Source organism: Maniola hyperantus, chromosome 11, assembly GCF_902806685.2.
Source record: "Maniola hyperantus chromosome 11, iAphHyp1.2, whole genome shotgun sequence".
Taxonomy (NCBI): Eukaryota; Metazoa; Arthropoda; class Insecta; order Lepidoptera; family Nymphalidae; genus Maniola; species Maniola hyperantus.
The window spans coordinates 7,346,505-7,369,193 of NC_048546.1; the positions used below are offsets into that span (position 1 = coordinate 7,346,505).

Below are 22,689 nucleotides of genomic sequence, written 5' to 3' on the forward strand. Positions count from 1 at the left end.
ATTATCTACTATACCCGCGACCCACCGACCGCACCGAACACCAAGCGACGTCTTAGTCTTTATTATACCGAATATAAAACAATAATAATACAACCCGTGATCCGTGCCGTAGCCGTTTCTATTTTATCGATGACGCTGGAGACTGCAGAGACCCACCATCGTCTTATGTTCGGTAACTTTCATTCTCAACAGTACCTAGTGAAAAATAACTATTCCGTTTCATTTTAAAATACCGTCACATTTTTAGCACCGCATAGTATATTACATTTATATTTAAGATAGGAATAGATAGGAATTTGTTCTGAGCACTTTCCGAGTAACTATATTCTATCGCCAGTTTTAATATTTAAAAAAAATAGCAAAGTGAACTACTTTTTTGCGGACATCGGGTAACTTTAGAAACATTATCATTGTACAATGGACATGCCAGCGCGAGCCAGACCATCGTCATTTTATAAAAGATGAAAGTTTATCTTCGTATTGTCCTCATCAACAATACGAGGAACGTTTGTTTGGATCATGGTGGCTTTGGGAGATAACAAGTACCTAATTAATAAAGGTGTAAAAAATCTTAGATCAAAGTATTAAGTCTAATTTTTTTATATTTTCTTCAGAATAGTATTAGAAGAATGCATGACGTGATTTCTAATAGGTACTATTCCGAAGAAAATATAAAAAAATAAATTTTTAAACTTAAATCAGATACCTAATGATATTTTTGCAAGCGCAAAAATAGTCCAAAGCTGAGTCTTGGTGCGTGCATTTGTAGTTGGGAAATGGTATAAACCGGGATTTGGTCATATCCCTTAGGGATATGGTCAAACCCTGGGACATGTTAAAACGACAACTCAATTTGACCATTTCACTAAACAAATATTGTGATATAATTTATACCATTTCGCTGGGACACATTCATAAATCATACCTAATATCAACAAAGATTTCCTTTGTGATTCATTGAGGAAGGGGAGTTAAATGATGGTGGTACTTAGTCTACATAACTTAAAAAGGATAAATAAATGCCTTAAAAAAGCTATTTATAGTACCTATGCGAGGGAAATTTTATTAGCTTTTATACTGTACCATAATAGTCCAGAAGTACCTATTTCTATCAGTGCATTATTTTAGCTAATTTGATGGTTATTCTACTCACCGGCTATCATGCACTTGTTCCTCCTCTGATTTTTGCTGCTGTAATTTTTCATAGAATCCTTTCCACATTGATTCTTCATCCATATTTATATTCGTTTAAGTAAACACTTTTACCTAACTATCTATTGTTATTTACTTTAATTCTCTCACATTTGCATTCGGCAGAGCAATCGCGACCAACTAGTTCGGTTATAGACACGGTATGACCATAATTTTATGCTGATCAATCTGAATCACCGAACGGAACGAGTCATAATCTTCGCGTAGTCAATGACGTAAACACCTCCAGTTAACTTGAGATTATAAGATTGAATAAAGTACGCATATAAAGCGGTCACGTCGGAACTTTTTATTTTTGAGGTCACTGTCTGAGAATGGTCTGAGACAAATGACGGCTAATGTTGCCGGTCACCCACTAACACTAAAGTAATAGGTAAATAACATTATGTGCCCGTATTTCGTTTGATATTATGATTTCTTTCGATTTAAAACGTAAACACTCGCTTCAAGATAAGTAATTGTTTTGCGTGGTACGCGCCACCAGCGCAGGCAAGCTAAATAAAACTGACGTAATCCAACTCCAAGGCGTTCACTGTTGCTTTGCGCCCGATGCCGGGTGCCGCAATAAACTGATCTGCATTAACACCACACGTGTTTTTATGTGACACACAATAGCAAGCCCTAATCAGTATTCAAACAAATCATCCTAATACAAACACAGCCAGGTCTTCCTGTTAAATTTTTCACAGAATAATTAATTACATAGTTAACAACAAACGACTCTGAAATGGCCGTTAATTATAAAAAAAATATTGTTTAAATACCCATTGACCATTGTTTCAATTTATTTTCCTGTTATTTACCTACTCGCCAACTACTTAGGGAGGTACCTAGGTACCTAAATAAAAAAACTAGAACGACGGAAAATGCACATAAAATATAAGTAGGTAAATCACTACCCATATAATAAAGCGAAAGTGTGTTTGTTGGTTGGTCCTTCAATCACGTCGTAACGGAGCAACGGATTGACGTAATTTTTTGCATGGGTATGTTTGTAGATGTGACTACGTACCTACCTAGATTCTTTTGCAACCTAACTAGGACTTTCTGTCAAGAAATTCAGTGGCCGCACCCCGGAGTTGAGAAAGTGGCGGGGTTTACGGTGTACCTCGTGCCTCGGGAAACTCGTAAAGGCGTTGGTTCTGTAACTTCACTTCTCGGTTCGGTCGTGTCGGATTGCCAGCCGACCCATCGGACAACATACTTAAGGGAATCCAAAAGGATACCTAATCAGTCTAATCACATTCCTAGCTAAACGACCTCCCTGGCGCAATACTAAGCGCTGTGTTCTTGTTAGGAGGTCCAGGAATCAATTCCCGGCAGGGGTTTGGAATTTTAATAATTTCTAAATTTCTGGTCGTCTGGTCGGAGAATTCAGCCGTGGCTAGTTACCACCCTACCGGCCAAGCCGTACCGCCAAGCGATTTAGCGTTCCGGTACGATGCCGTGTAGAAACCAAAGGGGTAGGTATTAGGTTTAATAAAAACTGCCATAGGTACCCCTTCCAGGTTAACGCGCTTCCATCTTAGATTGCATCATCACTTACCACCATGTGAGATTGCAGTCAAGGGTTAACTTGTATGTGAATTTAAAAAAAAAGCTTTTAGCGCGCATAGGTACATTCTGTGCTACTGTAAGTACCATCTCATACGTAATAGGCTATAGTTTCCGTTGAATTGGCTGCCATAACCGAAATTTGGTCGGGAGGAAAATTAGGTGTAGGTAGGTACCACCAATTATACCCCTACTTACTTAGTGAGGTATTCTTTATATTTGTCTTGCGATCAACGTAAATATACTCAATAACTTATTAAATATGTTCCTTTATCTTGGGAATTACAGAAGGCTTTCAAGGTCGTCGTGTGTCGTTTATCCATCTAAGTATGACTCAAATGATTTTTTCCCGCCCATGTTGCCACATTATCACATAATATGCCGGCGGTAAAGCCGCCGTGGCAACACTGTACTGTTTAGAATGTGGACACAATGACACACCTCTTTAGATGATGCTGAAGAACATTCAATATTGTTAAAAGTTTGACTTTCAAGAGCTAAATTAGGTAAATAATTAAGGTTTTATTTATATAGCTCTTATAATCTGTTGACGAATCACAAATAGGAATTAATAAAAAAGTAACGTGACTAGAAGGTACCTAGGACCTAGGCATGCATTTGAAACAACTACACCAGCTATCCAATAGCAAAGAGTATGTTACCACTATGTCCAATAGCAATTGAGTAGATTATCAGAGCAATAATTGTGTCTTCAGAGTTGCATAGTTTTCTAAACTCGTTCAATATAGTACCTAAGTAGTAGCTACAACGCTAAGGGCTCAGATCAATGTAAAAAGTACTCTGTGGCTCAGATACCCTGTAAATTATTAGGTCACCATTACGGTACCATACCTACATCTCCAAATTTTTGAAAATACGATGCGAATTGCAATGCTTCGTAAACGTGTCAAATTCGATCTACTTACCTATTTATTCATTTCTATTATACGAGTAGATATTTTGTCTTTGTAAGAAATGCCTGTGCAACTTCGTTACTCGTAAGTTGTAATCGAATGCCGTGACCATGAAATAGACCTGTCCTAATCGTTAACCATCACAATGGTACAAGCTCCACCGTTAACCTTGATGCCACAAAATAATTAGTGGCAAGTTCTACCAAAGCAACGTCACGCAGCGCACTTGGTTTTTGCTCTTTTTATCTTGCTCGATACAGTTCATGTAAAGGGGTATCAAGTATCAACTATTATGATTCACAAATAATAGGTATCAGACCTTGAAATGAACTCTAAAACTGTAAAAAAACAAGATAAATCTTTTTGGTTCAGAGGCAATTGGTTGCGCTGGAACAGATTACAACAAGTCCTTTACAACAGCTTAAACTTTTAGTCCCCTTATCCCACTGACCTTCTTGCTCTGAGATGGGGCCATCCATTTATCCGAGTATCGATTCAATTCACCAATAGCATTATGAAATAAGCATTGCAAGCATATAGGCGTACTCAGTATCCCGGGTCATACTCATAAACTGTGCTCATAGGGTGCCAAAAAAGGGTGCAACACGACTTACAGTACGCGGCAGAAAGTAATATACATCGACATTTAGAAGGAAATAGCAGATTTGTAGAGAACTGTCTCTGTCGTTGAAACCGACAAAACGTCATATAGGTATGAGTGACAGAGACAACACTCTACAAAGCCGAAATGTCATTCTAAAGGCTGATGTAGGTACATTAAGTAATTACTTTCTGCCGCGTACTGTAGGTACGTACTAAATGTTCTGAGAAGCCCAATTTAATTTCTTCTACGAAATGTAATATTCCAGTAAAAAATTTGCATTTTTCATATTTTTATACAACAAATTCTGATTAGACTTTTCAGGATTTTCCTAAAGTCAGATCGTATATTATAACATAAACGTGTACCTATAGAGATACTCACGAGTATAATTCTATCTACTAGAGTAAATAGGCGCCATTAAAATGTTCAGTGATACAGGAAAACACTTTAGAACGAATTAAATGGAATTACCATTAACGAGATGCAATTAAAAATTTACCCACAGCACGCAATATTATAAGGATAGATAAGCCTACCTACTTATAAACTTTAACCGCGCTCTCCTAAGATAAGTAGGTACTGAGTAGGTATTAATGTATAATATTATACCTGTGCGCTAGAGTCTTCATCTGAAAACTGACTGATTGACATATTATTTTATCAACGTACAACTCTGACCACTGGGATTTAGATTTTGCTGAAAAGATTTTCAAAAATTCCATCCGAGCGAAGTTGAGGGCAGCCCAGCTAGTCGAGTATAATAATAGTTTGACGGAATTTGCAGTTAACGTGTGAAAAACATAGAGGTGTGCCGTTATCTGCGTAGAATCGCCATTTTAGGGTGAAGTAATGGTCACTACTAAACTAGCTTCCTATTCTGTGATAATTTTTGTGGCGACAGTTGTTGGGTACTTGTCTGACCTTAGTCTTAAGCACTGTCCGCTCTATACAAAGCTTCTCCATTTTCGACAGCAGCGATTGTATAATTACATCTTTTATTCTTCGGGGGAGGAAAAAATGCCCACGAACTTCTGCCTGCTGGTAGGGCGTGTTTAAGGGTCTGCCCCATACTTTCAAATAGCTTCGCCCGTTCCTTTTGGCTATAGAGACCTCAGACCAGCTCCACTGCTGCCAGTATCGCTTTAGTAGAAATCAACAATCGCCTTTGAATCGCTTCCACTTTTTTGTTAGTTTCACTTTCATAGCTCCTTCGAAAATTGACACTCTTTAGAGAATCTAAAGGATGCCAGCATATTCCTCTTGCTCACTCTAAGGCTTCTTTTTGTTGAAATAAGTCTCGCTCCTTTTATTAGCATTAGTATATATCTAAATCGCTTTGTGTGAGTTCCCTCTGTGTTTCTTGAAATGGAGGCTTTGGTCAAGTTATATTCTCAGATACTTCACATTGTCCTTCGCGATTACTGTCGCACCTTGTATTATAAATTCTATAGGGTCTAGCTTTCGCCCTTTAGTCAATATAGTCGCCTCGATTTCCTCAGGTGATAACACTGCTAACGCCAGTTGTTTTCCTTGCATCCGTAGGTCTATACAATCGCACATAAGTATATAATTAAATTAATATATCGATGCATCTCTCAAGTCTCAACCATCTTACAATCGGAGTATAATTTTGTATCGCTAACTTAAACACAAAAAAATTCAACATTGCAAACTATTTAAAACTCGAAATTTTAATCAAGCAAATTGTCGAGTCATCTTGGTATCTATTTACGGTTAATCAACAGTTTTTGGAATTGAAGATTTAGGTAGGTAACTAGTTACCTAGTACCTACTTACCTAGTAGGTACTAAACCTATTCTGACCTTTCGTTTACCAACTGTTCAAGCAGTTTTGTTTTTGGACTGGAAATCGAAGTTCGTAAATCTTTTCTGGCTAACACATTGTTACTTTATATGAAACTAGCGACCCGCCCCGGCTTCGCATAGGTGCAACGTAGATACTAATGTGGTGTCATTGAGGTGTCATTGCCTCGGAAACTCTCAAATGAGAGGATTTTTTTCCGACCTAATTCACATTATTTCAATTTCTCTAGGGATCTCAAATTTTTTGAGAATTAAACTATAACTATAAATCTTCCGCTTGAATCACTCTATCTATTGTTGAAAACCGCATTAAAATCCGTTGCGAAGTGTTAGGTACATATTACAGTACGCGGCAGAAAGTACTGTACATCGGCCTTTAGAATGACATTTCGGATTTGTAGAGCGTTGTCACTTGTCTATGTCACTCATAGCTATATGACGTTTTGTCGGTCTCAACGACAGAGGCAATGCTCTACAAATCCGCAAGCTACTTCTAAAGATTATGTACATGTACCTACCTACTTTATGCCGCATACTGTACTTCTAGTTACCTAACTCATTTCGAAAATCTACTTTGAATAACTGCATACTTAGCATAGAATGATATCAACAAGTGAATGGCCTTGCAGATTACGGTAGGTAGGTAATATGGGGGCGATTTTCATAAAATATGCATAAAAACTGAACAGTCATGTGGGTGCCAAGACGGACAAACCGAAAATGGAGTCGACTTGGATACAGTTAAATTGCAAGTTGCTTGTTTTGTTTTAAACTGGTATTTTTGGAATATAAGGCGTGTTACATATTTTTTTGAGTAGGGACATTAGGTACGATACAAGGGATCATATTTTCAGTTGTTTTTTGAGTTTTCCTAAAGAGCTTAGATAAAGTCTTTATTAAGTAGGTACTTAGTTTAAATAAGTTTAACGTAGACCATTCTAATAGTTAAATATTTATGCACGGGGTTTTTCACACTAGCATGCTTGACCACAAAGTCACCTGATGAAAAGTGACTTGTATTCTAATTTCTTGATCTTTGATCCTACTACGGATAGTCTGCTCGTTTCAGTGACACACATACATTTAAGTATTACACTTACACACAATAAACCTAAGCTGAAAAGTCGTTCGCACTTGCTAAAAATGGTAAGATAGCGTTCTTTTAATCGAACTAGTACCTAAATAATTTGCTGAGATCAGCAATTTACTTATTAATAGTATTTACTTATTTATTAATAGTAAAAATACTCAGGTGCATAGCTAAATGGAACCATGATACACAAAGAGGGATCACTCACAGAGTCATAACAGAGTACTTACGTAATGAAATTATAGGTACCTAAAAATATATCATGAGCAACATATTTACAAGACGGTTTAACCATTTCTTGACATAAACCACAATCCAAACAAGATTGTAGTTGTCTGTTAATCTAAAGACACACAAGTCAGAAACGCGTCTCCATATTGTATTAAGGAGAATGAATCACAGGAAATAGTACCAATATAAATTTATTCGTAAACCACATTTTTGATTTATGGTTGATGGTTCTATTGCATCGATCTTAAATTCGATGTTTTTATGGAATAAGTGAATGTAGAAACTGTGGTCCAAGTCTTATAGTAATTCATCTCTCAAACTTCCCCTTATCGTGTGACAGGTTATAAAATTTCAGACCAAAAGTCCTATGTTTTTAAGTAAGTACTTTTCAAGCCTCTTTGACATCATTAACTCATCGCCGGCTCACTACTGAGGACGGGTCTCCTCCCAAAATGGGAAGCCTTTGGTCATAGTTCACCACACTGGCCAGCAGATTGGCAGAATTCACACTCATCTCTGAGAATATTACATTGGAGAAGTAGTCTCAGACATGCAGGTTTCCTCACAATGTTTTCCCTCGCCGAAGCATGTGATAGTTAATTGCTTCGCACATACATAAAAGTAATTCCGAAAAGTTAAAATTAGAGAGTGCATGGCTATGACCGCTTTTCTCAGGCCTCTTACAGGCGCATAAACGTTACAACTGCCAAGTCAACCCCATGCAAACTCTAACGCCACACCGGCACCGAAAACACATTCTACTGAAAAGAGTCTAACTCAGCGTTGGGTTTATACTTTTTGTAAAGGCAACTTGTGCTCGCGACTTCGTCCGCATGGACTACATAAATTTCAAACACCTATTTTACCCCTTTAGGGATTAAATATTCAAAAATCATTTCTTTGCGGATGCCTACGTCGCAGTAGCTATCCGCATGCCAAATTTCAGCACGATCCGTCTAGTAGTTTGAGCTAAGCGTTGATAGATCAGTCGGTCAGTCATTTAGGCAGCTTTTCCTTGTGTAATATATAGACAAACTGAGTGTTGAGATTCCTGAATGTTGTAAAAATGGTAGTGCTTGTGGTAGTGTTCTAAATATTGCTGCTTACGTTGAGAGAGTACCTAAATACCACCTGTACTGTAATACTCGTACTTATTTAATTTCTTCCTATCGCAGACAGATTTAGATTTTATTATATATAATAAATAAGAAAGAAAGAAAGAAAGAAAAAACGTTTATTTTTTTAAAGCTGTTCCACACATTACCAGTTAGGTTATCCCGGCGCCTCTAATACTTGAGTAGTAAAGTCAAAAGACCTCAAGTAGAAGAAACGCCGGAAAAAAGTATGTCATTTGTGGCACAACCCGAAAAAAAGGTCCCTACTCAGCATAAATGCCATGTGTCTTGCATCACAAGTACAAAAACATACAGTGCTGGTTTTCAGTATGAACTCTGATTCGGGTGGCGCCACGAAATCACATATATTATTGGTAATAAAATTAAAGCAATCTTACTTCCGTTGACTGATAATTTCCTGTTGCTGTAACTTTTTGTACACAAATCTCCACGGGTCTTCTCGAGCTTTTTCTTCCATTTTTTTAATTATAAAAGTTATAATAGTCAATTTGAAGTCACTAGCCTAGGTAGGAACTTTTCTTTTGAATTTCAAGCTTTCAAAAATTCTTAAAAAGTTGTTCCACACACACAACTATAGTCTAAGGAACCTTCAGAATTTTCTTCTGAATTTCAAAACTTCAAAAATACTTAAAAGTTATCTCACAAACACCTTGAATGTTAATTATTTTTGCAAGTGCGAAGTTTCAGGCTTCGCGTAGCGCGGATAGTTAGTGACTGGCGGACAATACAAGCCGTTGTTGGCTTTGTTTGCCAGAGGTTTAAAACCTACTCCAGTTTTTTAGATACCCATGGCTGGCAATTAACAGGAAAACCACCTATTGTTCTGGTTTAAGTGTCGTGTACTTAGGGAAATATCGTATTTACCCAAAAGATCAAGTTAATTCCAAGGTGAGTTACCTATTAAGTATATGAATTATGAAGACACTAGCTGATCTTCTAGAACCCTAAATCAGTAACTTTTTACATTGAGGTACTGAGTGATTCCTCTCATGTCCTCTGAATTTGAGTGCTATCAAGTGGCATCAGTTTTGCTACGAGAAATGAGGATGACAGGTCGCGAGAATTGCTGAATGTCAAAAAGTTTGCCTTTACTCGGTTGTACTTCTCCGACAGACAGTAGGTTTAAAAGCTATGGGATGAAACTTTAAATATTATGTTTCTGGATTTTCTCTTGATCCATTTCAAAAAAAAAAAAGCTAGCTGTAGCTAGTAAAAAGCTGACTTAGCAAATCCGGCTTTATACGGATGGCCATAAATTAATATATAAGTACATACTTATCAAAAAACAAAAATACCAAACTTATTCTAGAACATAAAAATTACAAATCGAAAACATCATCTAAACCACCGCAACGAGGCAGGGTGCCCAGAACGCTGGCAGCGTTACCTCGTTGAATGGCCAGACTAATATGCTGACCGATTGTATAAAATATATTATATATTATATAAAATATCATCTAAACCACCGTTGCGGTGGTTTAGATGATATTTTCGATTTGTAATTTTTATGTCCTAGAATAAGTTTGGTATTTTTGTTTTTTGTATCTTCCTATTAAATAAAATTATTGTTATACTTACTTATCAATATGTGGAAAAGATCTGTTCATGACATTATAATATATACTTAGTACAGTAACATTTTGAGATAAGAACTTTTGAACAAACACAATATGCGACAGTGACAGTGCTACAGGAGTAGAAAATTGCTTAGTCTTAACAAATAAACCTAACCATTCTAAATCCAACTCAGGATGGTTTCGTAGAATATTTTTTATTCGATGACAAGTTGGGCTAACTCAGCCCAAAAGAAGACGCAGTCAGATATCAGAGGCTAACTTGTAAGCGAAGTTTAATAAAGCCATGTCTTTATTACTTGGCTGTCAGCCTCGTATACCGAACGTTAAATCGCTTGGCAGCACGTCTTTGCCGGTAGGCAACTTGCCAGTTGCCACGGACAAAGCCTCCCAAGTCCCACCAGATCGACCGATAGAATAAATAATTCCACAAATTTCCTCTACCGGACGTTAAACCCGGCATGTCCCATTGTAACACCATTGGACAGCGATCACTTTACCCACAGATGAGTAAATTCTCATCTGTAACTTTACCTACTTATAGTCCGCGACTATAGACATATAGACTATAGGTAAAGTGATCGCAAAAGGTGGGTTCCCAACTAGTTCGCAACGAGTCACACTCAATCGCTTTGACGGCTTTTAATGGCTCAAGTGGAGGAGGCGCTGGGATAACAAAGCTGGGTGATGTGTGGCACAACTTACAAAATAAACGTTTGATCTTTCTTTTTCTTTCTTTCTTTCTTAAGCGTGTCACAGTGTGACTCGTTGGGAACTCATCGAAAATAAATCCCATCGAGTCACACTGTTACTAGTTGCAACCTCTTAAAAAAAGAAGGCCAATCTAAAGTTGAAATATTGCTGTTTGTGCAGGTCATAGTACACAAGCCCAGATGAGATCTGTTTCATCAATGCGTTATGCGTATAGTCATACGCCTCGTGTTCAGATTGGACTACTTACTTATTTTGCGCGCTTTGTACCTATTCATGTAAATTTAGAGAATTAATTATGTAATTAACAAAAGGATTTTGACATATATCTCGCGGCTATCATATATTGCTACTAAAATAACTTCAAAAATCAGTTTGAGTTTTATCTAACGGAAATGCTCAAACAGCAGCAGTACTGGTATCAATCCATACTAATATTATAAATGCGAAAGTGTGTGTCTGTCTGTCTGCTAGCTTTTCACGGCCCAACAGTTCAACAGATTTTGATGAAATTTGGTACAGAGTTAGCTTACATCCCGGGAAAGGACATAAGCTACTTTTTATCCCGGAAAATTAAAGAGTTCAAACGGGATTTAAAAAAAACCTAAAACCACGCGTATGAAGTCGCGGGCATCATTTTTTTTTAATAGATAAAGCGAGCAAACGAGCAGGCGGGTATCATCTAGTACAAAATATGTAGATACCTAAGTTATAGGTTCATGTATTTTGTGGTATCAGAAACTTTTTGCCTGCACGATGTTCTTACTGTGGTTAAGATTTAATTAATTAGAATTATTATCCTTAAATTAGGTATGCGACATTTTTCTCATTCTTAGCGTTTATTTTCCACGACTTATCTGTATTGTTGCTCTACATTCCTGCACTTTTAATGCATTACTTTTCTGAACTAAGTATGTCTAAAATGTAAGTATGTGTACCTAATTATGACTAATGAACTAATGATGGTCTCATATTGCAGTCTGCACTGTGTATTATGGAAGTGGGCAGGTAGGTACATTGCTTACAATTATTGCTGTGAGAATCATGACTTATTGTCGTGTATTGTTATGCTAATATCTCCACTGTTGACATATTTACGTACATAGCTATTTTTAGGTCATAATTAACGCATATCATTCTATAATTATGTATCACTAACTCTAATTTTGACATATCCCGTATGGGTTTCAAATTAAACGATACTGCCTATCTAGGTACTAGGTAGGCATATCATTAATAATTTTGAAGTTTAGGGCTCATGATCTTTAAACATTTATCTAGGTGTCTAAACTCATCTAGAGTCAACTGTCAAGCTTCTTTACAAGTCTTACCGCCGCACTCAGAGTCGCTAATCGTTACTTAAGATTGAGTTAAAACGAGACAGATTTATGTGACAGATCTCGTTTAACTCAATCTTAAGTAACGATTAAGCGCCTCTGGGTGCGGCGGTTACTTAATATGCATACTAATAGGTATTATAAATGCGAAAGTGTCGTTTGCATTTATAATACTCTTTATAAGGTTTATTATTATTATTCACTTTAAGGTTTGGAATACTCTTCCACGATTTGTTTCCTACCAATTACAACCCGGGTATCTTTAAAACAAGAGTGAATAGGCATCTTCTAGGTGAACGCGGCCCATCTTAGGCCACATCATCACTTTCCATCAGGGTGTAATTGTGGTCAAGCGCCAAAAAAATAAAAATACTTTAAATTCAACACTATTCAATTTTATTGCTAACTAGCTGATGCACGCGACTTCGTCCACGTGGAATTGGGTTTTTTTAAATCCCGTGGGAAACCTTTGATTTTCCGGGATAAACAGCCTATGTCACTCTCCAGGTCTTTATCTATATCCATGCAAAAAATCACGCCAATTCGTTGCACCGTTGCGACGTGATTGAAGGACAAACTAACAGACCAACAAACAAACACTTTCGTATTTATAATAAGTGTACTGTGTACTGATAAATAAGCCTACTGATGAAATTCTCATAGATTTATTTTATAGTAAATATCTATTGAATTAATTGCAAGTTAGCCGTTATGTATAACCACAAACATTCTAATTGGTGTTAGCAAAGGGTGTGAATTAACCGGTTTAGATCGACTTGTCAGCAGTTACTGTTATTTAATTAGACAGGTTCCAGACGAGGCTCTACTTTTATAGTAGGTAAACAAATCACTGCCAAGTGTCAAGACGCATCTATTATGGTAATGTAAGCGGTTGGCAATAAAAAAACCGGTCAAGTGCGCCTCGGACTCGCACACGAAGGGTTCAGTACCGTACCAGTACAAGATGTAAGTACTTATTTGTTTTTTTAATTTAAATGATTGTTAACTCATATACTTACTTACTTACTTCTTTAAAAAAAACGGCCAAGTACGAGTCAGGCTCGCGCAATGAGGGTTCCGTACTACAGTCGTATTTTTTCGACGTTTTGCAGGATAATTCAAAAATGATACATAAAAATAAATAAAAATCTGTTTTAGAATGCACAGGTGAAGACCTTTTATATAAGAATCCCACTTGATATAGTTATCTTACTTAGAAAATTAAAAGTACTAATTATTAGTTCATGACGACAAATTTTTTTTTTTTGTGTGATCTAACCCTAAATTCACGGTTTTCAGATTTTTCCCCAAATCTCAGCTATAAGATCTACCTACCTGCCAAATTTCATGATTGTAAGTCAATGGGAAGTACCCTGTAGGTTTCTTGACAGACAGACAGACAGACAACAAAGTGTTCCTATAAGGGTTCCGTTTTTCCTTTTGAGGTACGGAATCCTAATTATTAATTTTTAAAACCAGCATCTTGGTTTTTATTTTGAGGGTTCTCTAATGTCTACAATGCATTGTTCTCAAAGGTCTGTGAAGTCCGCCAATCCGCAATGCACACTCTGTGACAACTCCCTGCCTATTACGTTTAATAAATAATGAGATACAGCCCGCTGGTAAATAGACGGTATACGGACGGATAGCTGATAAATAAATAGACCAGAGAGACGGACAGCGGAGGATTATTAATAGGGTCCCAATGCCACCCTTCGGGTACGCAACCCTAACAAGGTAGACGATCGGGAAGTGTCAATCGCGATTTCATAGACAGGAAGCGGTCTTTCTGCGGAACCGGTGACCTATGGCCCATCCGTCCCATTGCAATGAAGCCGACGACCTTCTTTCTTCTACCATGCAATAATACATTGTGTTGTACCTAGTAAGAGCGGTTTTTAACCGAGTTCCATAAAGGAGGTGGTTTTCAATTCGGTCCGTTTTTTTTCTACGTTTAAAAAAATATTGGAGTTGAGTGGTATATGAGAGGAGAAAAAGTGTGTCTGCTTGTTTTTTACGGTCTATCAGTTTAGTCGGTTTTACAAAATTTGGTACCAGAGATAGCTTACATCTCGGGAAAGGCTAGTTTAGGTATGTTCCGCAAAAACAAAGAGTTCCCACGGGCTTTTCAAAAGTCTGTCCACCTAATGGGGGGGTCTTCAAACGCTGCCAAATGCCACCACTGGTGCGCGGTGCCAAAATGCCGGTGCCGGTATATGGCATTTCTAAGTAGGTATCACTACCCATATTATAAATGCAAATGTATGTTTATTTGTTGGTTTGTTGGCTTCTCCTTCAATCACGCCGTAACGAAGCAACACATTGACCTCATGTTTAACATGAATATACCTATTTGAAGACCGAGAATGACACAGGTTTTTTTTATCCCGGAAAAACAAGAATCCCCACGGGATTTTTGAAAATCTAAATCCACACGGACGAAGTCGCGGGCATCAGCTAGTGTTCCTATAAATGAGACCAGACCGTTAGGAACTTATTAGAACGTGATAATTAAAAGCTAATCTGCGAAAATATGAAATAGTTTTATTACTGTTTTGACACGTTTTGTTAACTCGTTAGCGTTTGTTTGTTTTTACATAGCTTACTTATCTAACTACCTATTTAGTTACTAAAGAAATAATGCCAAAAGAGATTATTATCTGAGTGTGATTTGCATGTAGGTAATTTTATCTGCGTAGCAATGAATAACCAGCAAATGGTTAGAATGTAGATACGCAATGCTTCACAGAGTTAGATAGACGGCCAAATTCAGGGTCATCCATTACTCATGTTTCACAGTTACCCATTCAAACTCATTCAAATGGTTGTAATATATATATGATTGCCATCTCGACCTGTTGCGTACTAAGTATACCTAAGTAGTAAGAAAGATGGACTAGAAAATAAAAGCAATGAATCAGATTCAAAAGCGTTTCGTTTTCAAAAGCTCCACACTCACTGATAAAAACAAAGTCGTAGGTTAGGTAACTCAAAGTTTTATAAAACGCATGAATAAACGATACTTGTAGTGCCATCTATTAGCAACGTAGTGTATAAAGTCGCAGAGCACATGGACGTATAGAGAGGGAGCCAGCGCGTGCCAGACCTTCGTTATTTTATAAATGCTGAAAGTTTCTCTGCGTATTGGCCCCAAACACTGAGGGGTTGCCACGACACTTAAGTGTCTGGCAATGCATGACGTGATTTTTAATACCGTTCAGTAGTTTGAGCTGTGCGTTCATAGATCAGTCAGTCAGTCAGTCACCTTTTCGTTTTATATATTTAGATTTTGCATACTTAATGCATTAATTAATGACTTTTAGTAGTGCCACACCAACGCAATGCACTTAGAAGTGTTACAGGGGCCACTGGGATTACTAAATAAATCACATCTTCAAAGAATAAAGGAAAACTGCCTTTTGGAACTGGTTTTTACGAAAATATTTTCATAATTAACTAAATTTTCGTGTATCTTTCCTAGTTACCTATATTATAAGAATAATTAGGTGCTGAATTAATAATGACTTGGAGAAGCATATTAACAAAATAAAAACATATTGCACATTAAATCTACTTATTATCTTAGATCGATATTTTACCAAAATATTAAAAACTTTTAACCCTTAATAAAATAAGAAAACCCTATAGAAAAAAAACAAGACCATCTCTACTATTTTACCCCTTATTCTAAAATAATTACTTTCCTCAAAAGGTATTCAAGTTACCTATAAAGTATCTCGAGAACTACTGTACCTAAGCTTTCTAACATGTAGAACACGTTTTTCATCACGTCACTTATAGGTAAGTATCTAGAACCTAGCAAGATAAAAACTGTACCGTACCTACCGTCAATATAACACTACTTATTTCTCATAAGTAACCGATGTTATAAGAAAATAAACTATGATTATATTGCAAAAGTGCAATTGAAGTATCTCATAAAATACTCGCATAAGACAAATTCTTAAGATTATGAAAGTGTTCAAATTGCGTAACAAAATAATTGACGTCACTTACTTAGTTTGATGATGAGGCGGTTGTTTTTTTCCGCGCCAACGAAGTAAACAGTCAAAAGTTCCTTTTCGAAAAGGAGGTTTGATTAATTTCCATCGTTTCCGAGCATCCAAAGTACTTTCCGATCCCACTGATATTCTACTATGAATGTCTGGCACAGAAGTTCCTTTTTGTAAATCACTGACACTAGAATATTTAACACACTTTTCGAACTCAAACACTGACACAGAATCACCAGCTGGACATGTCTTTCTATTCGATAAAGGAGTCGATGTAACAAAAATTGGTTTGTGCCTTAAATTAATTCCACTGTCTTCGATTTCCGAAATATTATCCGAACTGTCTTCACCGATATTATGAAGCGCATTCCTCTCTTTTGGAACAGTTTTTGCATTTAATATACTATTTTCTTCGAAAATCTTGCTCTTCATGGTATGGTTAAAGTCAACAAATTCAGTTATATCCTCACAACTCTTCGTTTTATACTTAGACAATTTTGAACGTGGTGGAGCTTTGATGACTGTGGGGTCCGGATGGGTGTCCATGACACCGATGTTGGCAAGATTGTCTTCACTTCTCGAGAACTTTAGCTTATCAAATAACTTTTTATGTCGAGCTGGACGCACAGGCGGTTCCTCGGGGCACTTCTGTAATGTAAATCGCCGCTCGTCAGGCCTCTTGTTGGGTCTCGAGTACTTCGCGATAATTCTGTTTATTTCAGCGCTGTTTTTGCGTCTGTTGGTGTGACGTTTAAAGTGAAGCGGCTGCTGATAAGAGTCGACCACGCTCGCTCCCGCGACCCTAGCTGACCTCTCGCGCCATTCGGACACTTTGTTTTCGATGAGTCTCTGCAATTCGAGCGCACGCATCATTGGGCCTAATTCTGGCATTGTGTATCTCTAACTTAATACGCTTTTCAAAGAAGCAATTCAGTTTTGTCTCGTTTATCTTTTCCGTTTGACCTAGTGTTGTTTATGAGCTTAATTCAGACAGCATCTGCCGAGTTTCTCAAGGATGAGTAATGAATGTTACCTCGCAGTCTCGATATCACTGAAACAAAAGAGATTACACTTTAGATTTTCAGTATATCTAATATTTGTTTATTTTGTCAACATCTAAACTACATGTATTAGGTAAGTAAACCTATATTACTAAATTAATAACCTTCTCATAGTTCATTAGGTACAGCTACATGTCTTACCTTTGATTAAGTACCTACTTATAAAGTTACAAGTATGCAGTTGAGCATATTGCACAATACATAATTTAGGTACAAATTACATTATCGAAAATCTACTTATCCGCTTCGTTCAGCAGTAATTTCGGTCTTTTCAAGGTACTTATAACCGCGATTTCTACAACGACGAGCACATCATGTATACTTCCGAAAACACTTTAAATATACTTAATGAAGAATTCATAGTATTTTCTTAATAGAAATATGTATTAGACATACCTACCTACTTTGAATTTTTAATAATTTAGTAATTTAGGTAGTTAGGTATTTCTTTTTAATAAAGCGCAGAAAATTCTGCGTCGGGGATAAGTACCTCGGTTTACGTCGGTTGATTCGTTAAAAGTTTAGTTATTATGTTTGAAAAAGACTAAACAGGTAGGTACCTACTTAGACCAAATAAGTTCTATGGTATTTTGTTATTATAAGCTCTACGTGTCGTAGCGTAGAATCAGTCACCTTAAAAGCCGATTTTGGTTCAAACAATTTATTGGCTGCTACTGCTTTTTATTTAATATTTTACTTAACTACTACATTTCTTTTCTATGCGTATATATCTACCTAATAACATCAGTAAAGACTAAACAACAAGATCTAGTAACTAGTTAGACCTACTTATTAATTGACACCGGGCCTGTCCGGGCTCAGTATCAGTACAGTAAGAAAGTGCATACAAGAAATCCTGTTTCATATTCGAACTAAGTACATGACAAATCCCTTGATATCAAAAACTAAGACGGATACATCTATTATAGCTAATATTACCTATAATAGTTATGTACAAACAAATAAATTAACTTTCATTACCTTGTTATATATACTTGTAGGCTGATTAACAAAATCTGAACAAGGTCCTTGAATACAAACACTAGCTGATTTGATTTCAATAACTACTCAATATTTCTGATACACACACTCCAGAATACTTATTTCACTAAAGGATACCAAGCAATACTGCAGCTAGTGTACCTACCTACCTTGATAGATATAAGATAAGCATTGATAAGGGTCGAGAGTGAGAGCAGATAACTAAATAGGTATGTATATTAGGTAAATATTATATTAGGAAGATGATAGATCTTTAGACGAACATAATATAGGATTCTGCCGACCTCGTGTCAACTGACCATGCGCGGACAGTTAGCTCTCGCGTCTCTTCTGTGTGTAGGAGGCAGCAGCATAGCTATATACTTACAAAATTATTATAAAAGTATAGTTTTTATCAACATCAATGTACCTAAGTATTACAATTAGGTACCTGAATACCTGAATCATTTCTGTAAAATAAGAAATTTTCGCGTGCCTGCGCCTTTGTTTTGTAAAACTTATAAGATATCAAAATAATATCTGGGTTTGATTTCCTGTTCGCTTCAAGCACCCTTTCTGTAAAATTTCATTCATCAGACAAATGCCTTTAAATCGATGCTAGCGTAACGCCTTCTTGTCCTGAACAAAAGGTCGCTAAATAAAGCTTGTACTTAAACTAGCGGCACGCTATGATGGCCGGTTTGACGTTTGTCCGCTCATGAAGTTCCGTATTAATTGATAACGACTTTGAAGGAAATAATTGTATTACTTTATTGACGATAGTGATGTGCAGAGATTCATAAATTTTATCGAATGTAGTTTTAGGTTTAGGACTCAAAATTTATTTATTAAATTGATTTCTTAAATGTATACAAGTGTAGAAAAATCAGTTTGCACCATTTAAGGGGTGAATGTACTTGTGAATATGAACAATTTTCACTATGTGGACAAACCTCTGAAATCGCAAAAAAATATCAATAAATTTTTAAAAATGGAATCTAATACGATCGTCACATAGGATCGCTGGCTAGCACAACTACTACCTCCGGCAAACTCGCGTCAATGCTCAATGCAAAACAAAGCAGTTTCGAATTGACGTTGCTTCGAAAAGTATAAACTGTCAGTGCAATGCGATTGTGATATAGTTTTGACCTGGCTTTGGATTTCAAATATTGATACTGCATTACTGTTGACCCTTGCTCGTTAATTTGGACTCTGTTCAAGCCCTTTGTTGTGGATTTCGTCGATATGACCGAACGTACGCAGAGAACTGTTCTAAATAGTCAGACACGTGAGTTCCTAATACGCCTTCGTAACTATTTCGATCGTGAAGCTCAAAATGGAGGGCCAATTTTACCTATAACGTCAGTGGTTGAACGCGTAGCTGATGCGCTTAATATTGGACAACGAACTGTTAGACGGATAACTAAAAAAAATATGGCGAGACTGGCACAGAAGAAAATAAACTTCACACACCAAAAAAGAGGAAAACGAGCAAAACCAGTCGTAGGCATCGATAGCTTTGATGCCGATGCTATCCGAAGACATGTTTACGGCTACTATTTACAGAAGGAGTATCCAACAAGAAAAAGTTGGTGCATTCACTGAAGGAAGCTGGATTATTCTTCGGTGGGGAAAGTTCTTTAACGAAGATTTTGAAGACCATTGGATTTCGATACAAAAAATGTAACAAACGCAAAATATTGATGGAAAGATTTGATATAGCGATGGCAAGGTATACTTTTTTACGGCAAGTGAAAGAAATCAAAAATTGGCAAAATGTTGTGTTCTTGGATGAAACATGGCTTAATGCTAACCATACTGTAGGCCGTTCTTGGAACGATGACACAGCAGCATCTACTTCCAAAGTTCCTGTAGGAAAAGGATCGCGACTTATAATTTGTCACGCCGGAACCATCAACGGGTTTGTCGAAGGTTCTCTCATGGCTTTTGCGTCAAAAACCACTGGAGACTATCATGAAGACATGAATGGAGAAAAGTTTACTGAATGGTTTACCTCAATGTTGTGTAGCCTCCCTGAACCATCTATTATAATTATGGACAACGCCCCATACCACTCGATGCAAATTGACAAGCCACCTGCCCAATCCCAAAAGAAAGCTGATATCGTCGCATGGCTTCGTAAAAATGGCGTAGATGCAAACATGAATATGTTAAAAGCGGAATTAGTACGTCTTTTAAAAGAAAACAAACCAACCAAGATCCGATACGTCATTGACGAAATAGCATTAGAACATGGGCACAGAGTTATACGGTTACCGCCTTACCATTGTGAGTATAATGCGATTGAGTTGGTGTGGGCTCAAATTAAGGGATATGCTGCAAGACACAATACAGAACCCCCATTTACCACAAAAAAAATGCTAAAATTATTAGAAGAAGCTTGTGAACATGTGACTAAAGGAGACTGGGAAAAGGTTGTGAATAGAACTGTTAAATTAATAAGGGAAGATTATGAAAGAGATGTGAAAATAGATAATATTATAGAAAACGAACATATAATTATTAATGTATGTGATGATAGCAGTGACGACAGTGAAAATAGTAGTATGGACGAATCTGATTAATTATGGCCTTTTGTGGCACCTTTTTCGGTATCTTTTGTATTCATATGTTTCTTGTGTGCATATAAAGTATGTATATTCATTTTCGTTCAAATATTCAGTTCGTTCAAATAAATTAAATAAACATATACATTTTTGTTTTATTAAACCTATTTAATCAGGTACAAAAACAAAACTTAATTGTTTTTTGTTCGAGAATAAATTGACATTCCACATCACTATTGTAATGTGTCAAACCGGCCATCATAGCGTGCCGCTAGTGTAGTCTATTTACAAAGTAAATTATTTGAACGGTCATTTGTTTTTATTTGCGAATTTTTTGTCTCAACGGGTGTCAGTCCAGTGAATCGCCCACTGGGGCACTCAAGTCTGCATGCCGGTAAGTCTAGATCTACGAGGTAGAGCCATACCTTACCTGACAGTTGACACTGAAGTTTTGCGAATTTAGCAAGATGCCGCTTCCGATGTTACCTACTAGGTAACTACAACTGAATATCTCTTACTAATTGGCGTAAAATACCTACTTACTTGGGTCTTGTTTATCTATCTAAGGGCCGATTTCACCAACGTAAAATAAGTTAAATCCGAGAATAAAGATATTTTGGCAGGTTTTTAGTACAAAAACTGTCATTACGCCCAATTTATTCCTCGAAACGTAATCCGAAGTTGGTGCAATCGGCACTTAGTAGGTAGTCTTACATCAAACAGAGACACTTAATTTGCAACCGTCAAGTAGCGATGCTAGGTCATGGGGTTTTTTTCATCTTAATTTTTATGGGTTGATTGTATTGATTGTAGGTAATCCGTACAGACTATAAAAGTATAGGTGAGCAACACTCGTTTGATACATAATAGGTATAAGTCCGCGACAGGTCAATATGGTAATCCGGGTTATGAGGCGGCGGGACGCCCCGCACACCAGTTGGTCACCCGCGCTCGCCCGCACCGGGTTATAGCGCAGGGAGTTTGCGGGGCGTTCCCTTCCCGATTGCCATCTCGACCTGTCGCGTAGGACTATTTGTAAGTTCTAACCAATAGATAACATCCACCGAATAATGGTCTATTACGTAACAGTAAGAATCGGTCGGCTGAACATGTAGGTCTTACGTGTTTTAGAATTCTAATTTAAGCCATTATTCTTTTGCTCTCCTGTTTTGGCATACGCAATGTTAATAAAAGTTGCATTAAAGTAAGTAGGTATTTATGGTAAACAAACCAAGCAATCCTATCATAGGTTAGGTTTCCCCGGAATTTTCTATTGGCTTCATAAATCGAATATCTAAATGTTAAATTATTATTAATAGTTATTCATAGATTATCTTATTTATAAAATTTTATTTTATCTTAGGTAGGTAGTTACCTTCATAAGTTCATAGGCATCATCTACATTCTACATAGCTATGCAATGTAAAGTAGATCTCAGAGACTATCCATGTACACCTGCGTACTATTATTTAAATAAGTACAGTAAATTGTAATATCCATACTTCCATACTAATATTATAAATGCGAAAGTGTATCTGTCTGTCTGTTACCTTCTTACATTTTGATTTTTGACGTTTGATAGGTACTAGGTACAACTACACAGATACAAAACTACATCCAGAAGACATAGTTAATTGCTACTTTTACCATAGAAAATCCAAGTGCTTCCACGGGATTTTTAAAAATTTAAACCCACGCATAATAAGTACCTACCACACGAGTAGATTACCTATAGACAACTGTCAACTACTCATGTGGTAAGTACAGATATCTACTCGTGTGGTACAGTACCGACATATTCTGTGCCGACAGTTCGAGGCGGGGGGACGCCCCGCACACCGGCACGTCGCCCGGGCTCGCCGGCACCGGGTTAGGGCG

General features: G+C 37.0%; 1 protein-coding gene across 4 annotated transcripts in view; it reads right to left on the bottom strand.

Moving 5' to 3' along the window:
• Positions 1–22,689, bottom strand: part of stac (C2 and C2B_Munc13-like domain-containing protein staccato) — a 56,621-nt gene that overhangs the window by 31,913 nt on the left and 2,019 nt on the right. For 2 of the 4 annotated variants that reach the window (XM_034973423.2, XM_034973422.2), the window contains exon 2: positions 16,204–17,250. In XM_034973423.2, coding sequence (XP_034829314.1) covers positions 16,204–17,090 — 887 coding nt within the window. In that variant the 5' untranslated portion in view covers positions 17,091–17,250. Of the gene's footprint in view, positions 1–1,153; positions 1,769–8,941; positions 9,068–16,203; positions 17,251–22,689 lie in introns of those variants that run through there. The other 2 variants (XM_034973425.2, XM_034973424.2) reach the window with 2 other exon arrangements.